The sequence below is a fragment of the Empidonax traillii genome, unplaced genomic scaffold (assembly GCF_003031625.1).
Source record: "Empidonax traillii isolate 1590-97213 ecotype Southwest subspecies unplaced genomic scaffold, ASM303162v1 scaffold1244:size288329, whole genome shotgun sequence".
NCBI classification, from domain to species: Eukaryota; Metazoa; Chordata; class Aves; order Passeriformes; family Tyrannidae; genus Empidonax; species Empidonax traillii.
Window position 1 is genome coordinate 185,105 of NW_020956437.1, and position 21,097 is coordinate 206,201.

A 21,097-nucleotide genomic window follows, 5' to 3' on the forward strand; every position below is an offset into this window, starting at 1 on the left:
CCAGCACTGCACCCGAGAGCAGGGCACAGCTCTTCCCTGAGCAGATGTGATCTATATCACGAATCCAGACACACTGTGCTTGGGGCTAGAGGCATGCTGGGCTGAGGGGATGTCTCTCCTTTAGATTACAAACACGGGGCTTAAGCATCCTAAATCTTCTCATTTTATGCTCATGGTAGTTTGCATCTGGATCAGACTCCTCTTACAAGCTTGAGAAGCCTTAGGCCTGGATTTAGAGCTTTTGATTCAAGTGCTGACTCTGTGGATGTTGCACATTCTTTTGGCACCAGCTGCTTATCAGTAAATCCCTGCCAGAGGTTACAGGGACTCGCTGATGCCTTGCCCTCTCATCCAGCTCCATCAAAAAGCACAGGGTTAGCAAATCCCAGCCATTTAAGGTATTTAAACTATCCGAGTTTCATTTTGATGGAGATGGGGATTGCTCTGGGAGATGGGCTGCAGAGCGAATCGTGCCTGCAGATCTACCCATGCCCTCAGGGTATGAATGCCTAACAGGGGCTAGAGCCAGTGGACCGCGTTTTTTATTAATCTCGGGCGCTGCGGTGAGGAAGGTGCCGCGGTGAGGAGGGTGCCATGGTGAGGAGGATGCCCTTGGAGCGCACAGGGGGACAGCGGGCGGGGGCTCGGCCGTCACCGAGCCGGGCACGGCGGTGCCGGGGGAGCCCACGCTGCCCTCGCCCAGGCCCGCCCGGCCGTGCCGCCCTCAGCCCGGCGCTGCCCTTCGCCCCGGGGGAGCGGGAGGAGGCGCCCGGGGAGGTCCCGTTCGGGGCATTGTGGGAAGGCGCGATGCGGTCGGGCCTCACCTGGCGCGGGGCGGGGAGGGCGGAGGGAGCGCCCGGGAGCCACCCGGGCCGGGGCCGGGCCGGGGCCGCGCCGGCTCCGCACCATGGTGAGTGTCCGACCGCACCGGGGCCAGCCGCCCTGCCCCGCCGCCTTCGCCCCCGCTGCTCCCCTGTGCTCCCCGGGGCCGCGGAGCTCTCGAGGGGCGCGTTGTCAGGGTCGGGGGGAGGCCGGGCACGCCGGGGCTGCCCCGCTCCTCTCAACCGGGAGGCTGAAACGCCGTTTCCAAGCGGGTTTCCGCAAAGGTTTGCGCCTTTTCTTTGGGGGAGATGAGAGTTACAGGTGCCGCTTTCTGTGTTCCGACCCTCGGGGTGAGCTCGGGTCACGCCGGCGGCGTTTCGTGGCCAACCAGGAAAAGAAAAAGGCTGTTACAGGGAGGTTTCATAAAGCCTTCCTGTAACTTGAGGAGCTGAGGTTCAAGTCGGCTCCAGCGCCCGGAGAAGGATCGAATGTGGTTTCAGGTGGATCTCTGTCTCTGGGCTGACTGGCGCAGGGCGGGTCAGTGTTGGGCAGTGGGTTTTCCTGTGACAGGATCACCGGGAAGAGCCTTTCCCCAGGGGTGTTCCCTGGCGCCAGGTAAGGGGAGAGCTGGCACAGCAGCCTTGCCTCTGCTCCGCTGCCTGGTCCCACGGGGGTTGCAGGAATTTGGCTCCGGCTCCCCACCAAGTGATGTGCCTGTGAGAGCCTGTGGGGCTGGCTGTGCCCCTTGTCCCTTGGTCGCCGCTCGGGGTGACCCGGCCCCAGGGCAGGGCAGTGGCGGCAGCAGCGACTTGTTTGAGCTTGGAGAGGAGGGAGGCTCTTTGACTCTCCGGTTTGACTCTGTGCTTGGCGAGGGTTTGCTGAGATCGGTAAAGGTAGCTAGAGATACTCTCTTGTGCTAAGCGCGATGACCAGTATCTTGAGGACAACGGCTGGATTTTCCCCAAGGAGGATTGCGAGCTCTCAAGCAGTAAAATGGTCAGTGATACCTCTTAACGTAGAAGCCATCCTGCTGCTTGATAATTCAGACTTGTCTTGCACAGTTTGCCCATTGTGTGCACCTGTAATACCAGTTACTGGCAGTGCAGCCAAACAGGAGTCTCTCAACTCCTTTAGCGGAGGCCAAGTGCTGTTGTTTGTTTCTGTCCTCAAAGGCAGAGCTATGTTGTTTATTCTCAGTGGTTTAGCCAGAATGCTAAATATGTGTTAGTCTACTGTATTTAGAAAGGTGTGCCTGTCATTACATATGCAAATAGAATATGCACAGTAATGAATTTACAGATGGCAATGCAATCTCCACACCTTAAGTCCCCATATAACTTTTCTGGTTACACCCTAAGACAGCTGTGCATATCCAGTTCCCTCTGATAAAGCTTACGTAAACAACCGGAGTTCCTATTTTGCCCTTGAAGGTCAGTAAATACGGGAGCTGATTTCAGGGAAGCTGATCTCAGAACTCTCCCTGATGCACATACTTCACAAATGCCAGTTTTCAAAGCACTCACGATGGTCCCAGGGGCGCTCTGCTCACAATAGTGCTGCTTATTGACAATTTGGAGATTGTCTACTGTATTGGTGGTTAGAATTTTACAAGGTGACTGTGCATTTTTACAATTAATTTTTTTTTTTCTTTCCTGTGGTCATAGTGTGAACCCTTTCTGGTGTTATTACATTAAATGGTGCTGTCAGCCCTACCCTATTCTCCTGTTGTAGATCCAGTGCTGATGAAAGGGTACTTTTGTCAGGGAACCCTCACGTAAAATTCCTCGGTCATCCTCCGGGAAGGAATTGTTAACACTGGGTTAGGAGTAAAGAAGTAAAGGTTTGCTGGGTTACAAACCAAGAATACAACTTATTCAGGCTCACAAGTGACAAACTTTCAACAGGTCATTTAAACTCTGTGCATTGTTTCCTCCAGTTTGGACTGACAGAATCTATGCTTGCAGCCCTTTTTTCTGTGTTTCAAGAGCGGAATGGAAGGTGCCCTTCAAATGGTATTATGTTTTAGCAAGAGGGTTGTTTCAATTGTTTGCTCCTGCAGATTTCCAGGAAAGTTTCAAGGAAGAGTCTGTTTGGCAAAGCTGACTTCATATCTTACTGAGAAAGACAGCTTTTCTGCCCAGCTGCTACTTTGGGACATGTTTTTTTAAAAAGACTTTTTAGAAAAGACTAAATTCTACTGCCTGACGTGTGTGGGTGCAGCAGAGAAACATGTCACAAAGAATGGCTGTCTCAACGAAGTCGAAGAGTGGGGAGAGAGCACAGGGAAGAAAATTATTAGCGTCCCCAAGGACATTTTGCTGTAGTCTTTTCGTGCCTGGAAGTGTTGCAACACCTTGATCCTACTGCTACCTCAGTGTTATCAGTACCATTTTCGTGACAGTACGTGGCTCTGCTTGTGAAGCTCTGAGTGCAGAACTGGTGCCTGCATAGTAAAGGCTCTGCTTCCCTCCCACCTGTGCGACTCATCAGAAAGGGAGACAAATTAGTACTTGTGGGCACCATCTGAAACCCTGGAGAAAGATCAAAAGAATCCCACTGAGCACAGTGGCTCTAAAAATGTATTTGGCCCAAATAGAAAAGGAGTTGGGAAGCACTGATTCCACTTAGCAAGACATTTGATAAACAGTCTCTGATCTAGAAGCTTGGATGGAAATATTAGTTGCTGTGACTACAGCTGCTGACACCTTCCTAGTGTTTGGAAATGAACTCTCTTCTGAATATCGACTTCACCAACCGTCTCCATGCTGTTAATTGTTAAAATGGATCTGCAAAAGATGTTTTCAGAGCTGCACAGAATTTACTATCTACAGTTCAAAGAATGACTGCTTATTTTCCACTTTTTACATTATTTTCCGTTTTACAGCTGTGTGTTGGCCTAACAAAGACAATGAACTTTGCCTCTAGACATTTAGCTCTAAAAGAGAAGAGGGGCAGCAGATTAGAGCAGAGGAGAGGAGAGAAAACGAGAAATATATTATTCTTGTTGTTTAAGGCAGCATTGTACATGGGGAAAAAAAAAAGTCCTGTGGTATTTCTTTGTTAATTTATGTTGTAGTGGACTTTAGTATGATAGTAGAAAATGGCAGTGGAATGGCATCTTGTTTAGAAACTCCTGAGTAGATGACTTTTCTGCTTGGAAAGAAGTGATTGCAGGGGATGTGATACAGATGCATGAAGTCATGAATACTATAAAGACTGGTTGCTACAAGAAGAGTCAGGGTGCATCCTGTGAAATTTAGAAATGTGTAAAAACAAAAAGGAGTACTTTTTTACCCAGTGTAGGTGGAGGTTTTTAATCCGCTGCCAAGGGTGCTGTGGCTGTCCGAGTAGTTAGGCAGTTCATGGAGGGTGGGTCCACAGGTGGGTTGTCTGGATGCAGTTTCTATCCCTGAAACCTGTGATTCATGGAGATGGGACCACCAGAGTGATTTTACACATGCCCTGTTTCTTATGCTGTTCCCTTCTGGAAGCTGCTTAGATCAGAGTACAGCTCAGGGGGTGATTCATAATCTGGCATTCAGTTACTCCCTGTTGTTCAGTTGGACTGTAGAATACAGTTTTGTGGGATTTGCTAGGAAAAATGTTTTTTAGGGTTATTCTCAGAGAGTGTGTAATGTCAGACTTTCCAGTTTTAGATGTTCCTTCTCCAAGTGCTCGTGATCATTACAGATTGTCACTGTTTAATACTGGAGCCTGCTCGGGCTGGGCTGTCCATACAGGAATTGTGATGCACGCTTTGCTGTCTCTGGGTAATGAATTCATTTCTGGAAAGCAAAAGAAATGTTGAGATAGATCACCTGCTGATTCTTTGGTTAAGTATTATTTTTTTATATATTTTCCCTCACAAGTAAGGAAATAGTAGGCATGTCTCAGAGCCAGGAGTTACTAGGACGTGGAGTGCATTTTCTTGGCTGCTTTGGCTGCATGCTTTCTTGAGCGGCCACCCCTGGGCCTTGGCATTTCTGCAGGTGTTGCAATGTAGAGACAGAGGTGCAAGATCCATCCATGCACAAATGGCATTCCATTTTGTGGGCAGGAATATAGCACGCAGAGGCACTGGGGTAGGATGGGAAAAGTAAAATTTGCATTTGTGTTTGAAGGCAAGCTTGGCGTGCCTTTCTGGCCAGACATGTCTTTCTGGCCTGGTGTGTCCTGGATGTGGGTTTCTCAGTATCACAGACGTAACCCCAGGTACTCTACACACCCGTGCTTTTTCCTTCTCTGTCTTTCTGAGTTTGTGGGATATCCATCTGTCATCCTCGGACTGGGAGGGCACTGAAATCCCTCTGCACTAGCCAGTAAATGCCTGTTGTTGCCTTGCTTCTTGCCCTTAGAGCCTGGAGACACTATTGCTCAGATGCAGTTCTCAATGGCTTGTTAACCAGTACAGGAACTCTGTGGTCATCACCCTCTGCTTAGTGCCCTGCGGTGAATGACAGCCACAAACTGCAAAGGAATGAGGAACAGACTGTGAAATGCAGAAATTCACTGTCTTGTGCCTTTGTCTTGCAAGGCTGTGCACTGCAGGAGAACACATGAAGTCTTGGGTGAGTGCTGGTCTGCTCTGACCTCTAGAGAAGCCATGGGAAGGACTACAGGAAACTCTCACAACAGCCACTGGGTTATGGAGACGGGGAAGGGCCAGTACCTCAGGCATTTCCTTTCCTTCAAGTCTCACGATAAGGCTTGGATGAATAGCGGAATGAATTTGTGTTCTACTTTCTCATTCTTGAGCCTAAATATGGGGCCAACATAAAGCGTTTTGTGAGATCTGGCCTTTCCTTCTGTACAGAGTGGTTGCATCTTTTAGAGTTATGCTTAGCTTAAATACGTCTTGGTTTTTTACTTTAATGAAAAAATGCCATTTTAAAAAGGGGAAATTGAGAATTTCTCTTTTGAAAGTGCCTAAATGAAATGCTTCAATATTTAAAAAAAAAATGTTCCTATGTTCTTTCAGAGTAATTCACAAACGTGATCTGAACTCAAGTGTATCTTTGGTCCATTTGGAGCTCAGGTTTTCTGAGAACGTCTTTGTTGGGAGTTGGAGAAATGGGTGTGTGACCCTCTGTTCCTGCTCCACCAGGCATGGGAATCCCCAGGCTGAAGCACTGTCTGTCAGCTGAGAGGCCAAGGAAGCTTGTCACCTTCTGGGTGTGCCTGCCCTGTCCCACAGCAAAGCTTTTCAACTTTGCTCCTTGAGAGGTCAGAGTCAAGGGAAGGGCCCTGCAGCGCCTTCACACAGCAGGGCTTTTGCAAATACCTGGTAAGGCAAACTGGAAATGAAACTAAAAGAGGCTGCACCTTTTACCAGAATTCATTGGGCGAGATTTCAGCTCTGTTTCTTCACTAGGTGTTCAAGGAACAGACTGGAAAAATACCTCCTTGTGACTGGGAAGTACACTGGGGTTATAGTGATTTAATTAGGAGGAGCTCTGTTCAGCCTCTCCCCTTATCTTCTCCTCTGTATAGTAACCTCATGAAGATTTCCACTGCCTCTCAAACATATAAGCAAATAAAAACAATTCGAGGAGCCCAGCCAGCCTAGGAGGCAGAACGGATGTGATTACCTGGTTAAAATTGCTCTGAATGTCTTCAAATTGTGCTGGTTTCCGTGAGGTCAGGCAGCTGCCATCCCTGCCTCTGTCCCTGGGGCTGGCACTGAAGCTGGAGTGCCCTCTGTCTGGTTCTTAGGGCTGTCCTGCCGTTCCTGGCCCTCTGTCCTATGGCACAGCTTGAGGCAGGTTCTCTGCAAATTCCCGCCTGGATCTGTTCTTGCTGATTGTCTGGAAACTGGAGTAATTCCACTTGCAGGAATAAAAAAAGCGCTGATTTAAGGAAACCGAACTTAACTATCGTCTGTAAATTCCTTCAGCTTTGTTTTCTGATCCTTAGGTAGGGATCAGAAGTGAGGAGCTTCAGGATGTTTTTTGTTCTGAGCTGTTTTTATAGATGAGCTCTATACAGAGCTCAGCTATATTGTTTAGATTACAGTTTAATTTAACTCAAGTGAGGCTAACAAGAAGGATGTTATTACCTGGATCGATACTGTATGTTATAAATATCCTTTAAATGCTGGTGTGCTGGTCCATTTAAAATCTTCAGCAGTAAGGGTGACTTCTGCATCACGAAAAGCATAAAATCAATGTGTAACTGCAGTCACGTGTACCTGTAATGATCTGGCACGGCTTTTATTGCATGGACTTTGGATGTATTGTTTAGGGGCAATTGCTCAGAAGTGTTCCTAATGGAGATTAAGTGAGAAAGAGTCCTGTGCCAGTTGGGCAGCAACACGGTGCTTTGGGATTTCTGTTTTTGTTTTCTTTGTTCTTATTTGCTTACGTCATGTAGACTAAACGTATGTTTTAAATTTTCAAGCTGAGATCCAACAGTATTTGACAAACATCTCTCAGTTGATGCGCTGCTGTGAATGTTTTAGTGACAGAGTAAACAATTAAGGAAATTAATATTTTTAATAAAGTAGTCTGTTTTGAATTTTACATATTTGCTTTAGTAGTGTCTAAAACCCCAGAGTGTGTATTAAAGGTCAGTAGCCAGATGGGGACTTTGTGCAACCACAGAATACCAAAATACCTGTACTAGGGTGTGTTAGTATTCTGCCTCATCCCGATGTGAGTAGATTGTTAATAGGTCAGTAGTTGTCAGTTCAGTACATCTCTCTCATTTCACCTTACCTGACATTCCAAACCGTCTCTGTGCTCACACTATAGCTGTTCTTTTTTTTTTTAAATTTCAGTATTTACTTTCCTTCCTCCAAAAAAAAAAAAAGCCAAAAAACAAACATCAAAGAAAGCAAAAACTTTCTTTAAAGGGGATTCTCTAAAAGGAATCTTTTATTCTTCACACGTTTTGGAGAAAAAAAAAAAGTCACTTAATAGGTGGAATACTGTGAATGTTTATACTTTTTAAAAGAACCAACTTCAGGAAAGCAGGTTTTGTTCAGTTTCAGATGTGATGTAAAAATAAATACTAATAAAAAATCCAGGCAGCTGTCTATGGTGGGACATAGATTCTTTCATATCAGAGAAAACAATGAAAAATAGCAAAAGGTAAGCAGAATATGAACTCAACTAGACTAAAACAGTGCCAGAAGATCAAGCAGACTTCAAGGGACTCAGAATAAGTTACAAGAGAACTTCATCATAAAAAGTAACTTCCTTCACTGAGTACAGCTAGTCAGTCTGGTTTCCTCCAGGCTTCTGGCAGCAGCTGAAGTTGTGGCTTTTTCATCTCACTTCCCATTTTATGAGGTCCAGGAATTTTCATCCATTAGCATGTCCTATATTGCCTGTTGCCCTACAGAAATCTTTTAAGGAAATTTTGAGTTTTCACCTTCTACCAGGAGGTTTTAGGATAGTGATTCTCAATTTGCAAATCTTAGCTGCATGTGAATTTTAGGAATCTCTGCGTTATAAAGGTGTCTTTGATTTTGGAGGGCTGTTAACTGAATTTGGAAGGGTTTCAGCTGGAGTGGAGTGTAACCCCAGTGCTGCTGGAGTGACAGAGCTGCCCGGAGAAGGATTCTTGCTATTTTTCCCACAGTCTTCCTCTTCTGCCTCCCCTCCCCTGAGGCTCCTCGCAGTCTTCCTCCCCTCCTGTCCCCCCTCAGGAACCTGGAGCAGCCAGATGCCACAGAACAGGTTTGAAACTGGTCAGCAAATGTTATGCAGATCGAATTATGGGAGCAGCAGAAGCATTTCTGGGGCACATTCTTCTCGCAGTGGGGTGAATCAGAGCCTCGCTGCACACCCCTGGAGTTCCCTTTGCAGGGAGAAATGTGGCATCTTTTAGTGTTTACACCATTGGACAGTAAACTGGAGAAATGACCCCTGTCTTCCCATGGAGTCCTCTTTATTTGCTCTCCCTACGGGTGGTTTGTTGTGTATGTAACAGACTGTAGTCTGGAGCCCTTCAGACAGTTGTGCTAAATGTTGCAGTGCAGATTAGGTTAAATTTAAAAACTTCTGTAAAAGCAAGAAATGATCCGAGTTGGAAACCAGTGAGCCAACTGTAACGTGTTTGATGAGTCTGGAGTGTGTAATGGCCAAACACTGGGGAAGGCTGCACCAAGGGGGACCTCCAGTCCTGGCAGGGAACAGTCCAGAAGACAAGCTTGGGTGAGCTGCTTATCAGATCATGACAGCCCATTAGCTAAAGGAAGGAAAGGTCCTTCCCAGGGAAGGTGGAAAGAAATCACAGTGTGTGTTAGTTATACATGTTTCTCTTCTATTTGCTGTTCGTGAACGTGCAAACCTGTATTTTGCATTTTTGATGTCTGTTCTTACTGGTAAATTATTTCACGTCAAAGCCTACCATGTGGGTTTTTTTTTAGCCCTGAAACTAAGGGTGTTGATTTTTATCCCAGGACAACTTTGTAGATCTTGATAAAAGATCTTTCCAATCTGTCATGTAACTTACAGCAGCAGTTGATTCAGAGATGCATGAGAACACACAGATCAAGTTTAGAAATCTGGTTTAAATGCTGGATTTAAAAAAAAAATCTTATTTTTTTTCCAGTAGCCTACAAATAGAAAATGGAGCCATTTAGGCTGCTTACTGACGTTTACGGAGGTCATTTTGCACAGTGCTGTAGGTGGTTGGGTCTGATTCAGTAAAACAAGCTAATAAAATTATACTCAAGCTCCCAGACCAAAGCTTGTCTCCACAGACTCCACATGTGAAGGCAGCTGATGCTCTCGTAGGAACTGTACTCCTCATCCCAACCCACTCAGTCTCGGACCTAAAAATTCCCTCTGGCATCACCTCTTGGTCTGGTGCTTGTTAGTCACAGTAGGATGGTAGGAAAGGGAACCAAGCACCCTGCTTCTGAGGTATTTTGCTTGAAGCAAGTAATTTGCCTTTGTTTTCCTCTTGAGTTAGAACTTTTTAAAGATGAGTAAAACATTGCAAGGTAATCCACCTCTATTTGTAGTTTGGCTGCTGGAAACCAATGAAAAATTCCTTAATCAACATCTGTCTTGTCATTAGCACTATAGGAAAGCAAATATGCTTTCACAGTCAAGGAGCAAGGGACAGATGAGCTGTTAGATCTGTGTTTGTGCAGTACTTCAGCATTTCCAGGTTTATTGATGCATCACAATCTTTCCAGTGGGCTGTAATGAATGGGCCCTGAGAGTGAGGAATGTGTTGTGTCATGACAGTGTGATTGGGCAGAGCAAAGCTGAACTGAATGAAACAGTTGGATGCTTATGCTTACAGGAATGAAGCCATTTACCCTCTTGAGAAAGTAATATTATTACAACTCCTAGAGAGTTGCCCAGATTGAAGGGGCTTTAGAATTTAGAAAAAGGAAAAAGAACCAAAAGAGGGGAAAAAAACCCCCACAATATTTTTTCTTCTAAATATCTGCAGCCTTGTAATGTGTTGTTTTGTTACAGTAATTCTCGGCTGGGTAGTCATTTGTACCTTGTTACTATGCAGACTGTAAAATTAGAATTGTACTACAGTAGAGGCTCTACCTATTTTCTGTATTTCTGTAAAAATTACCATATGAGGTATGCAGTTATATTCTACATATGAAACAGTGTGATTTTGGAGCTTGTGTACAAATCGTGATGCATTTAGGAGCATTAATAGATATTTTCTGATTGCAAAGAATTGGTGGTGAGACATCAGCTGCATCTTTAGAAGAAAAATGGAGTTCTCAAAGCAGTTCTAAGTGAAGAGCATCACGCTATGCTATGGGTGAAGCATAACATCCTGAAGTAATAAATCAGCAAAAAATGATGGTAATATTCACAGTGATTCCCTGGTTTGTTGATATTTATTTAACCTTTTAGAGGTGTAAGGTTGCTCTTCTGGAGATATATGTGTATTACTTGCAGGCACTCAGATTTGAGGTCTGTTGGGTCCAACAACTGAGTCTAAACCAGAATATCCTTTCATTTTCTTTCCCTATGAAAGCACTGCAGGCAAATAGATTTCTTCCCGAGGATGTCTCAGATCTCACAGTCTTATGCTGAACGTGCTGTCAGCTTCTGATAGGGATTCATTGACCAATCCGCCAGCATTTTCAGTGAAAACCGATCACCCTCTCCTGTCTGATGATTGACCATATTTTTAGAAATTTGTTTATCAAATAGCTGCTACCTGTACCCAGTGGCTTTTAGAAGGACTCCTGCTGACCTGCTGCCCTTACCTGTAGAACCTGTGCTCTGCTTTTCAAAACATATTCATCTCTTTACAGGGGCTTTGGAGTTAATGTGCTGTGCAGCTACCAAAATAGCCTTTCATTCACCCAGCTCCTCTCAGTGGACAGACGTATGGACAGTAAGTGCTGTCCCTGCACCTGCTGGGTAGGGGTAACCCTGGCAGCTGGAATATTGCCACGTCGAACCCAGTTGGGAATACAAGCAGAGAAAGGCAGAACCATTTTGCACTTCACTGCAACCAGGGTGTGTGTGCTGCCAGCAGCACACTTGTTTTTATTTGCAAGCTCGTCTGGAGAGTATTATAGGGACTCAGCACAAGGCAGCTACAAAATCCTTGTAATTTTATCAAGCACAGTAGACTAATGATGGCAAGAGCCTTTTTTCCAGCAGTAGATGCTTCCACAGGCACATGAACGAAACAGTCCTCTCCCTAAAACAATCCTATATTTGAAGTCTTTCTCAATATAGTCAGAACTCTTATCTTTGGATTACTCAATAACTATGCAACTCAATAGCTAGAGAATGGTTCTGAATTATGAATGAATGCTTTGTTTAAAATCCAGTAGCTTTTACTTTTTTTTTTTTTTCTTTCTTTTTTTTTTTTTTTTTTTGTAGAAGCTTCTCTGGTGCACTGCTCTGCTCAGGCTTTACCAGAGCGTGGAGTGACTTTACCTCTACAGAAATTTGCATTGTAATCTTGATAGTGATCGTGAACATTAACTTTATAATCCTCACCGGGGAAATGGAGCGATGAAGTATTGGTACAGCAGTAAATTGGAATAGAAAACAAGAAGCAGGAGGGAGTAGGGTGTTAGGCTGAAAAAGTGCATTTAGCAGAGGATGTCCTGTTGAGAAGGATGTCCTCCTCAAATAGATGCCCTGCATTCATAACGCCCTTTCTGTGCTCTGAGTAAATGGCTTATTGTACTGCTCACATACACTAAATCAGTTATTTTAACCTGCTAATAGAAGTATTTGTATAAATGTGAATTGATACTTTTTTCCCGAAGCCCCACTGGCATTTAAAAGCTGGCTCTTGTGTATTTCAGTAATACTGCTTATGGTAAGCGTGAAAAAATCATGGGTCAAACCCTGTAAAATTTTGGCTAGCTTTAAACTCGAGATTTTAGAACAGTGTAGATATTGTACTTTATTTAATATAAAAACCCTGCTGAATGAGGTCTGTCCATCATCACAGTTGTCTGTGTTTCATGGTCTGCTGATTTCTTTAGTAAAACTAGTCAAGCCTCCTTTCCAAAGTTTTTCTGCCCCTTATTGCCTCTTCTAGGAACCTGCTGCTTTGGTTGTGACCTGAAATATCAGAATTGTTAGTGATTATGATTCCTGTCTCGGTATTCCTGCCACACTGATCTTGATTTCCTTAGCCCTGTTGCGCATAAGTCTTTGTTCCCTTCACTGAGGTGATCTTGCTGGAGGAGGGAGTGGTGCCCTCTTCTCATCACTGCAAAGTGGTGATGCTGCTCCCGTCCCCCAGGGCAGAGACAGAAAAGGAAACAAAGCTACTGTTTGCACAAGGTAAGGAAGGATGAGTAGGAGAGGATGCAAAGGGTTTGGCCTAGGGAGGAGGTCCCACAGGGAGGGGAGAGCTGCCTGGGGAAGAAACAGGAGAGAGGAGGGATCTTTCCCACGCTCAGCCTCCCCTGGACCTTACTGACACCATGTCCAAACGTCACGCCAAGAATGGAGATGTGTGGCCAGGACTCAAGATTTCTGGCAGCAGGCAGAGGACTGTTCTTCCCTGGCCATGGCCCTGGTGTTAACCATGTTGCTTTGTTTACTCTAGATACACTTTATACTGCTGTTCAGTCGGCAGGGGAAGTTAAGGCTTCAGAAATGGTACACGACGCTACCTGATAAAGAGAAGAAAAAGATCATTCGAGAAATTGTGCAGATTATTTTGTCTCGCAATCAAAAAACAAGTAGTTTTGTTGACTGGAAAGACCTCAAGCTTGTTTACAAAAGGTGTGAGTAATTTTATAAGAACGTATAATTATTATTCATATGAGTAACACATGCTAGAAGAGAAGAGTAAAGGTTCACTTCAAGAAAAGCAGCAAACAACACTCTTAGGGCTAGGCTGAGTGAGGAGCCTGCTTCTGACTGTGTATAACAATGCAGTGTCCCTGGCCAAACCAGCAGGGTAAATTGTGGGGTGCAAAATACTTGTACAATTTGTCAAATGAGAAAAATGGGAGTAATCTGATAAGTATTGGTGGTTAGAAGGCTCTAGACTTCACCGTTTCTTCTAATCCCACAAGGTAGCCTGCTGAGATGTGTGCTGGGCTTTATCAGGCTCTTTTGGGGGGTTGCAGGAATTGTTCTGAGGTACTTCCAACATTCTGCCGAATTTTGTCTTTGAAATATTTGTTGCTCTGGAAAAATGTTAATTCCCATTTCCTTTTCCAAAGAAATCACTGGTCCCCAGTTACACCACACCTGTTCATTCTTCTGAAGTTGTAGCAAACAAAAGTAGCCTTGAGTTATAGCTGGACAAATTAAGCAACGTCTCCCATTTAGCAAAACTTGAGTTCCATGCAGTGAAAGGAGGGATATAAACATCTGACCAGCTGCTGTGAGCCAGCCACAGCACCAGCGAGCTGAGGTGGATCGTTCTTGCATCTTAGGTTGGTTTAAACACAACGTTTTGCTGCAAGTTATTTGTGAAGGTTGTTTGGTCTGAGCAGTTTCATGCATTCTGGCCCTGTGTGAAACACTGTCATTTGATAGCCAGCAGGCTTACTGAGATGTGACTCCTTTCACATTTATTTTTGCCTTATTTTTATTTTTTTAATTAGGAGGAGTAGCAGTTTAATTAACCCCACTTACTATAGTGCCACTGCAGCAGGTGAGGGAGACCTCAAAGTACTACTGATTTATTGTTTATTTTATTATGACCAGTGTTGGAGATACCCCACCTTATCAAGGGTGGAGTTTGTTGTTCTAACTAAAATAATAATTTGTTTAAATTCTCTGATCTTTTAAAGTGTTCTCTGAGACACTATTAAGAATGAAAGAAAATGTTTATTTTAGAGACTAGATAGGAATTAACTGTCATACAAGTAACTTCTAAGAGACGAGCAGAGCACTGAGGTCCCAGCTGTTCACTCCCCTGTTTTTGCCTCTCTTTCCCCAGGTATGCCAGTTTGTATTTCTGCTGTGCAATAGAGGACCAGGATAATGAGCTCCTGACACTAGAGGTCGTTCATCGATATGTAGAGCTGCTGGACAAATACTTCGGAAACGTAGGTTTCACTTTCTCCCATGAACTCATCCCTGCCTGTCTGATAAACAAAGCTATGTGAAGCTCATTTACTTCACATTTCCATCTGCAGTGCTTGCCCTGCAGGGTTTCTCAATCCAGAGCGAAATTCTTTATTAGAGTAATTTATAAGATAGTGCTGAAACAGTCATAAGATTGTTTTTCCATCCTTTCTCCCCCTTCTCCCCTCCAATTAATCTTGATGCTTTGTCTTGGAATAGAATTTGAAGAGAAAGCTTGAGGAAAATTACTTTAAAAAAAAAAAGGTTAAAATACTTTAATTCTCTCTTCTGATGTGTTCAGATACAGTGGTTTTGTTTGTTTCATAATACTGTGTAACACTTCAGGACACAGAAAGAGGAAAAAGATAAACTGCGCGTATTTTTAAAGAAAAGACCTGAAGAAGGTCCAAACAAGTCTTTCAGTAATCCTTTGAAGACTGCAAGAGACCCATCTTTTCTGTGACTAATTTTGAAATTATGCTGACTACCTTAATTCATCTGATTTCAGTCAGTGTGCCACGACTCGTGTCTGTACCGCCTCCAAACACAAAAGAGGTTGGTGGCTGTCACTGGGCAGGGAATTTGTCTTGCTCTGTGAAACCCACATTGCAGGGGCTGTACAGGACCTGTGATATGGTTAGTAGGCTAGGAGGTCTGCTCTGTCCTCTGAGAGCCAGTATGGATCTAATAATAAGTGGAATATCTTTGCTGTAAGTCTGTATTGATGAAGAGGCTTCAATCAGTATTACATAACATGCAGTTTCTTTCTTCACCCTGCCACCTGCCATGGTAGTGCATACATGGAGTATATCTGATTAACCCGACGACTCCCAACCCAGCAGTGCTTAGGATGTTGTAAAAGGGGTTTAAATGTGGTGTGTCCTTTTGTTTTGGCAGGTGTGTGAGCTGGATATTATCTTTAATTTTGAGAAAGCTTATTTTATTCTTGATGAGTTTATAATTGGTGGAGAAGTACAGGAAACTTCAAAGAAGACTGCAGTGAAAGCCATAGAAGACTCTGACATGCTGCAGGAGGTAAGGCAGAGGAAGAAAAAAGGCAAACACATCATCTTCCTACATCTTCCTTGTTTGACAGGAGCTGAAAACACAGCTAAGCACTTCTGGTATTTAATTATCCAAGTGTGTCTTACATTCAGGTTCAACAGGTACAACTGTGCAGTTACATAAGCTTTCAGTTCAACCCTCCTGGAATCATCTGGAGACTCTTTATATGTGGCTGTTGCTCTCTTGCAGTTTAACTGCTAGAGTTTCTCAGATAGTATATTAAGAAATAGTTTAAGATGCATCTAAGATATTCCTATAACTGAAGATCATATTTTGAGATTATGTTTTATGTGTATATATGTATATATAAATACAGAAAAATCTCTTTTGTTTCACTAATACATTGGAAACAGATGACTTACCATTAACATTTAAAATTGGAAAGAGCACGTGCTGGCAAACTGCACTTCCATTCAGGAGCACCTGTGTACTTCTGCCAGGCACAGCCATGTAACCTTTATTCAGAACCCTGCAGGAATTCTCTTGTCGTAACTTGGAACGTGACTGGTATCGTCATGCCAGGAATGGCAAAAGCAGTTGGATGGGGTGGATTTACTTCATTTTTAACTCGGTGGTGAAGGATCCATCGTAACACTGAAGGATCCAGCACCTGGGTGGAACTGGCTCAGGACACGCTTGTGTGAGTTGAGCAGCTTCTCCCAGTGGTCTGTCACTCAGCCAGCTGTGTAAGGAGGCCACTCGGCACGATGAGTTTAGCCGCAGCTGCTGTGTGTCATGATTTGAGGATCAGATTCTAAACCACTCCTTTACATGTTTTTAAAGCAGAGTTATTTCTACATTTTCGTTAATCTGATCGACTTCCGTGCTAAACTACAACTGGCCTCCCTCAAGGAGGACAACATGTTTTGTATGAATATTGCTGTGCCACTCCATAATGCATCAGTTGTTTCTTCTTTTTTTTTTTTCCTAGACAGTGGAAGAATACATGAACAAGCCTGCATTTTAATGTTAAACTACCTGGAGAGAAAACTGCTGTGTGCACCTCTACAATGCACTTGCTGAAATTGCTTCCCGAAGTGCCAGATTTTTTAGAGAAATACCAAAAACCAGTAACGGAAGGGGTTTGTTTGTATAATGGTGAAGATGAAGGTCAGCTAATGTAGCAAAGGGTTTAACAGTTCTGTACTTTGCATTACTCTGCATATGAGTTTCTCAGAGTTGTTATTACCCTGGATATAGTTTTCTCTTCTTGCTGGACTGAACTCTTGTTTTTTACCATGCCTTTTAGCTACAGATTTTGTCATCATAAAATGCTACTCTGACAGTACTTTGAAGAGATGTTTTTAATAGTTTTGGTTCACTGCTGACTGTATGACTCTACTTTTGTACAAATGTCCATTATTTTGAATGTAATGATTATTCTGCTCTAATAATAATAATTTCTTTTTCTAAAAGCCAAATTGTTGTGGGCCCTGATTTCATAAGCTTGTTGTGACAAGATTAACCCATCCAGTACAAGAAGAAATGTGCATCTCTTTGGGCCAGCCCCTTTCTTTCACGATCTTCCCTCTCCTTTCTACTCTAGTCTGTTAATAAGACGGCTCCAACTGCTAATAGAGTGTATTCCATGCCTGCATTTGATCTGGAAGACTGTTCTGACTGGAAGTAAGCTTCTCCCAGGTTTATTGAATCCTTTTGCTGCTGCCTGTGGATGGCCTGTTTCTGTCTTCCTCCTCATTTTCCTGTCACCTTCCGAGATCCCCTGGACCTGTGCAAAGGCTCCAAACTTTGGAAGTGTGCAGCTTGAGAGCAGGAGATAACCTGAAGAGAAAAAATTAGTCTTTGGGATTTTAGAGTGAAGATAATCTCGTATATCATTTGGTATCCACCAAAGCCCATATTTCCCTTTAAAATTTTTCCAGTCTCAAATTCACACACCTGTTGGGATGATCAGCTTTCAAGTAGTTGAACGTGGCCCATTTTTGTGAAGATGGGACAACTGAATCAGCCATTTATAACTTCGCAAGCTGCAAAAAGGGTAAAATAGTAGAGAGGAGAACAGTCAGCTGGGCTGTGTCCCTTACTGTGTCTTAAAACATTGTAGCTGTGCGTGTGTGGAGCTGGGTGTGTTAACGTGACTGTCTGTCAGTGCAATATGGACTCTGTAAACTGACTGAACTGGCTTCCTTAGATTATTTCCTCCTTTAACAGAATTCAGAGCTCATGGAAATTCTGTTTATCTAACTCACAGCTAGATGTTTTGTCTCTGTCAAATCATGGAATTATCCTGTACAAAAATTAGGCAAGTTATCAGACAAATATGCCAGAATGATCCAAGCACTGATTTGCACTTCCATTCACGATACGTTTTCCTTGATTTCTGGGATGTACAGTCAGTATTTTCTTTCAGGGCTTTTTCTAATCTTTAAATGCCCTGCATGCTCACTCTAATTTTTTCCTTGCTCCTTCCTTCCTTCCTAGTCCATTTGTATCTTCCCAGGGAGGGGTACAGGGGTTGTTTGGAGGTTGAGGGTGCTTTGACATAACACAACAACTGTGCTGATTGTCATCCCCCTCTTCTGCCTGTGCTTTCTGGTCTGTTAGTAAAAACTGTGACAAGCTGCTTCATAGCATCATGTTGCTCTTTTTATAATTACTTTATCCATCTGTTTTCTCTGCATTGATGTCAAAGGCATACTTTGAGCATCGAGAAAATAGTGAAATTGCTGAAGGGCTTTTAATAGCTCTCAAGACATCCAATTTAATAGTAAATTAATGAAATTGTATGAGTTGTATATTATTTTCTCATGGTTTGAAATGAAGTTTTTAAAAGTAGAGTGATTAAGAAACCACTTCAGAATGTACAAAGAGGCTCCTTCTGCTCTTTTTAAGTGACTTCTATTCAGTGAAATCATCAGTAGTTTGATTTGCTTTTACTCCTTTTTGGAGTCATGCTGTGATTCTCTGACTCTTAAAAACTGTCATGTTGCTTGAATTCTGGATTATATCAAAATAAGGTTTTCAAAAAATTTCTTAGTATGAATAAGGATATCAAAAACCAGTCTTTTCAGTCATTCTAAGGAGAACTAGAAGACTTCCTTCCCTGTCATTTCAAATGAAGGAGAATTTCCTTATGGAAAAAAAAATTGTACCCTAGCTAAGGGGCACTTATACCAGCCATGTCAGTGTAGCATCTGCAATGAATAGCATTGCCAAACTGATGTATCCAGTGTCAGCTTGAGAAGTGGGGAGGAATTAGTGTGGTTTTCTTGCTTAGTACAAAAATTCATTGGAATATGGTGGGCTTGTTGTGCCACCTGCCTTTGTACTACAAAATTGAATGGAAAGTATATGTTAAGTACTCTTAAGAACTGCTAAATTATGTTCATGCTCCAAGGAACATCTGTAGATTCCTGTTGCTTTTGCCTATATGTGGGCTACACAAAGCAGGCAGGTGAGCATTTTTAATTAATGTGAGTTTTGCAAGTGTCAGCCTGCATGTATGGCATACTTAAAAACAGATTGGTTTGAAACATAAAACTTGTATTTATACTTTTGACAACCTTCAGAGAGAAAGGCATCTCTCACCTGAATGGTTTTGTGATGGAATTCAGCTCAACCCAACTTTCCCAAAGGGAAAAAGCCCAAAAGAAACCCCTTTATTGTCAGATTACTCTTAGGTCACTGTCAGAATGTCCATGTCTTTGTGGGGCTCCATTGCCACCAACAGGACTCTGCACAGGTCAGTGCACTGCTGAGCAGAGCTCATCAGAAGATTCACGTCTCTCTTGTTATCTTAGTTCCTGGATTTTTCTTAGAGCAGGAGATGCATGTGTCTTTGTCCATAATTGACAGAGCTGGGAAGCATTGCCTGTTTATATTTGCTGTTTCTGACTTGCCTGACTATTCTAGGCAATGCTCAATGTAAAGTTTTCTGAGATGACTATGGAATTATTATCCAAATAAGTATTAGCAGATTCCTTAACAGTTTTCCCCATCTCATCTCATCTTTTGCAGTTACCTAAACCCTTACCTTGCTGACAAGCCTCAAGTACGTGTGTCCTAGTTTGCAAAATTGTGTTTACTAAAATAACCATTAATCACGGTCATGTTGCTGGCCTAGATTCCCTTCCTTGCTTTGGCCAGCTGCATCCAGCAAAAAGCTGCTTGATTTTCGTGTGGGCATCTCTCCCTGGAGGACTCTTTGTGTGATTTACCGCTCACCAGCTGGGACAGAGCTGGTTCTCTGTTTGCAGCTCATGAGTTGTGACATCTTTGAACATATTATGGCAATTAAAAAGAGGGAGACAGATATTAGACTGGGATAAAAATAAGTGTAGTCATGTCAAAAGGAATATTGAAAGTGTGACAGATCATCATGAGTGAGAGGCAAGAGTGGCAGGATCTCACAGGATTCATTTTTATAAATTTTGTTTTTTTCATTATGAATTTCTGAGTGTAAGGGCTCATTAAAAGGTGTCAACTCTTACAAATAACTGTAGGAAAAACTGACATTTAGGTTACCTCCTATCAGCCTTTGTTTAACAAAGAGCCACTGCAAGGGAATCTTCAACACCTCCCCCTCGCTGCTCCTGCGAAGCCCCACTGTGCTTTCAGAAACCCAGGTGGGAAACTTATGGTCAAGTTTGGATGTGATTCTGTGTCTGAATTTTCACTGGACAGAATAATGCTGCAATTATTAAAGGATGAGTTACTATTTTTTCCTTTATTTTGCAGTCCTTTGAATAGATAACACATTTTTTCTGTCCTCTGCTTAGCACTGTGCTGTGTTGGAGTAATACAGCATGCAAAGTGGTACAGCAGGTGTCAGGAGGGACTGGTTTATGAGGAAAGATTACAAGAGTGTAACAGTGTGAGTGGAGCTTTCAAAGATAACCAGAGACATTCAGTTAACAGTCCCCTCAAAAAAAAAACGGGGCTTAATACAGTTCATACAGAGAGAGAGAACTCCCATCCCTGTCTGTCCATGACATTCTGCTCCACTGAAAATGCGTTTGGAAATATTTCTGTCAGCACAGCTCCTACGTGAGGGGGCTTTTGCTCTCACCCTGCATAAGATGACTAAACCCAAAGGTCTCAGTTCTGCAGTTAATCCCTAGGGTGGGGTTTTCATTAACTTTATCCAGTGCCTTTACGAGCACGGAGTCTGCATCATCACCTTGCATCACTGTATTTTCAGTTTAGATGACTGCCAGAACTTGTGAGCTCAGACCAGGTAACAGCATCCTTCTGGGAGAGTTGACGACATTCCTGCTGAATTCAGTAGCCTGTATGTTCCTTGGCAAGTTCACAGTACAAATAAAATAGAGCTGTTGATTTAAGTGTCTGTTGGGATATTTCAGGGATTTTTTTTTTTTTTTTTTCACGAAGATAGCTGGTCTAGGTTAAAGTATAGTAGTGAAAGCTTAGTGTTCATAGCAGAGATAACGGGCTGTGCTGCAAGAGAGTTAATGTTTGCTGTCATGGAAACCTGTTGCCTTGGAACATGACTAATGAGACACAAGGCTAAGGGAAAGGAAGAAGCTATTCTTGAAATTATTGTTTAGCAAAGCCTAAGCAAGACCAGCAGTATACATTATCATGAGTTGCAGTTATTTCAAATTTTGTTGTCTAGTTCACTTAACTTTGTCTTTTTATTTACTTATTCAACAGCTCTTGTAACCCCGTTTTCATGCAGAGAAAATAGTTGAGCTAATCCTTTGACTGTCTGGAAATAAATAGCATCTTACTTGCAT

The 21,097-nt window shown here is 43.1% G+C and overlaps 1 protein-coding gene and 1 long non-coding RNA gene across 2 annotated transcripts; one reads left to right on the forward strand and one right to left on the reverse strand.

Annotated features, from left to right (window-relative positions):
• Positions 1-843: 843 nt before the first annotated feature.
• AP1S3 (adaptor related protein complex 1 subunit sigma 3) lies at positions 844-16,801 on the forward strand. Its single transcript, XM_027906051.1, has 5 exons — positions 844-910; positions 12,838-13,016; positions 14,188-14,296; positions 15,213-15,350; positions 16,312-16,801. Exons 1-5 carry the CDS (start codon positions 908-910, stop codon positions 16,345-16,347), a joined length of 465 nt encoding a protein of 154 aa, XP_027761852.1. The 5' UTR covers positions 844-907; the 3' UTR covers positions 16,348-16,801.
• LOC114069334 lies at positions 12,158-15,570 on the reverse strand. The gene is made up of 3 exons (XR_003573758.1): positions 15,394-15,570; positions 12,701-12,904; positions 12,158-12,344 (listed from the first exon to the last, which is right to left on the reverse strand). It is a non-coding gene; the product is annotated as an uncharacterized LOC114069334 (long non-coding RNA).
• Positions 16,802-21,097: the final 4,296 nt, after the last annotated feature.

Excerpts from the sequence above, each read along its gene's own strand:
- AP1S3 (XM_027906051.1), top strand. Across the intron at positions 13,017-14,187 it reads CTCAAGCTTGTTTACAAAAG|GTATGCCAGTTTGTATTTCT; the intron begins GTGTGAGTAATT and ends CTCTTTCCCCAG. Across the intron at positions 14,297-15,212 it reads TGGACAAATACTTCGGAAAC|GTGTGTGAGCTGGATATTAT; the intron begins GTAGGTTTCACT and ends TTGTTTTGGCAG.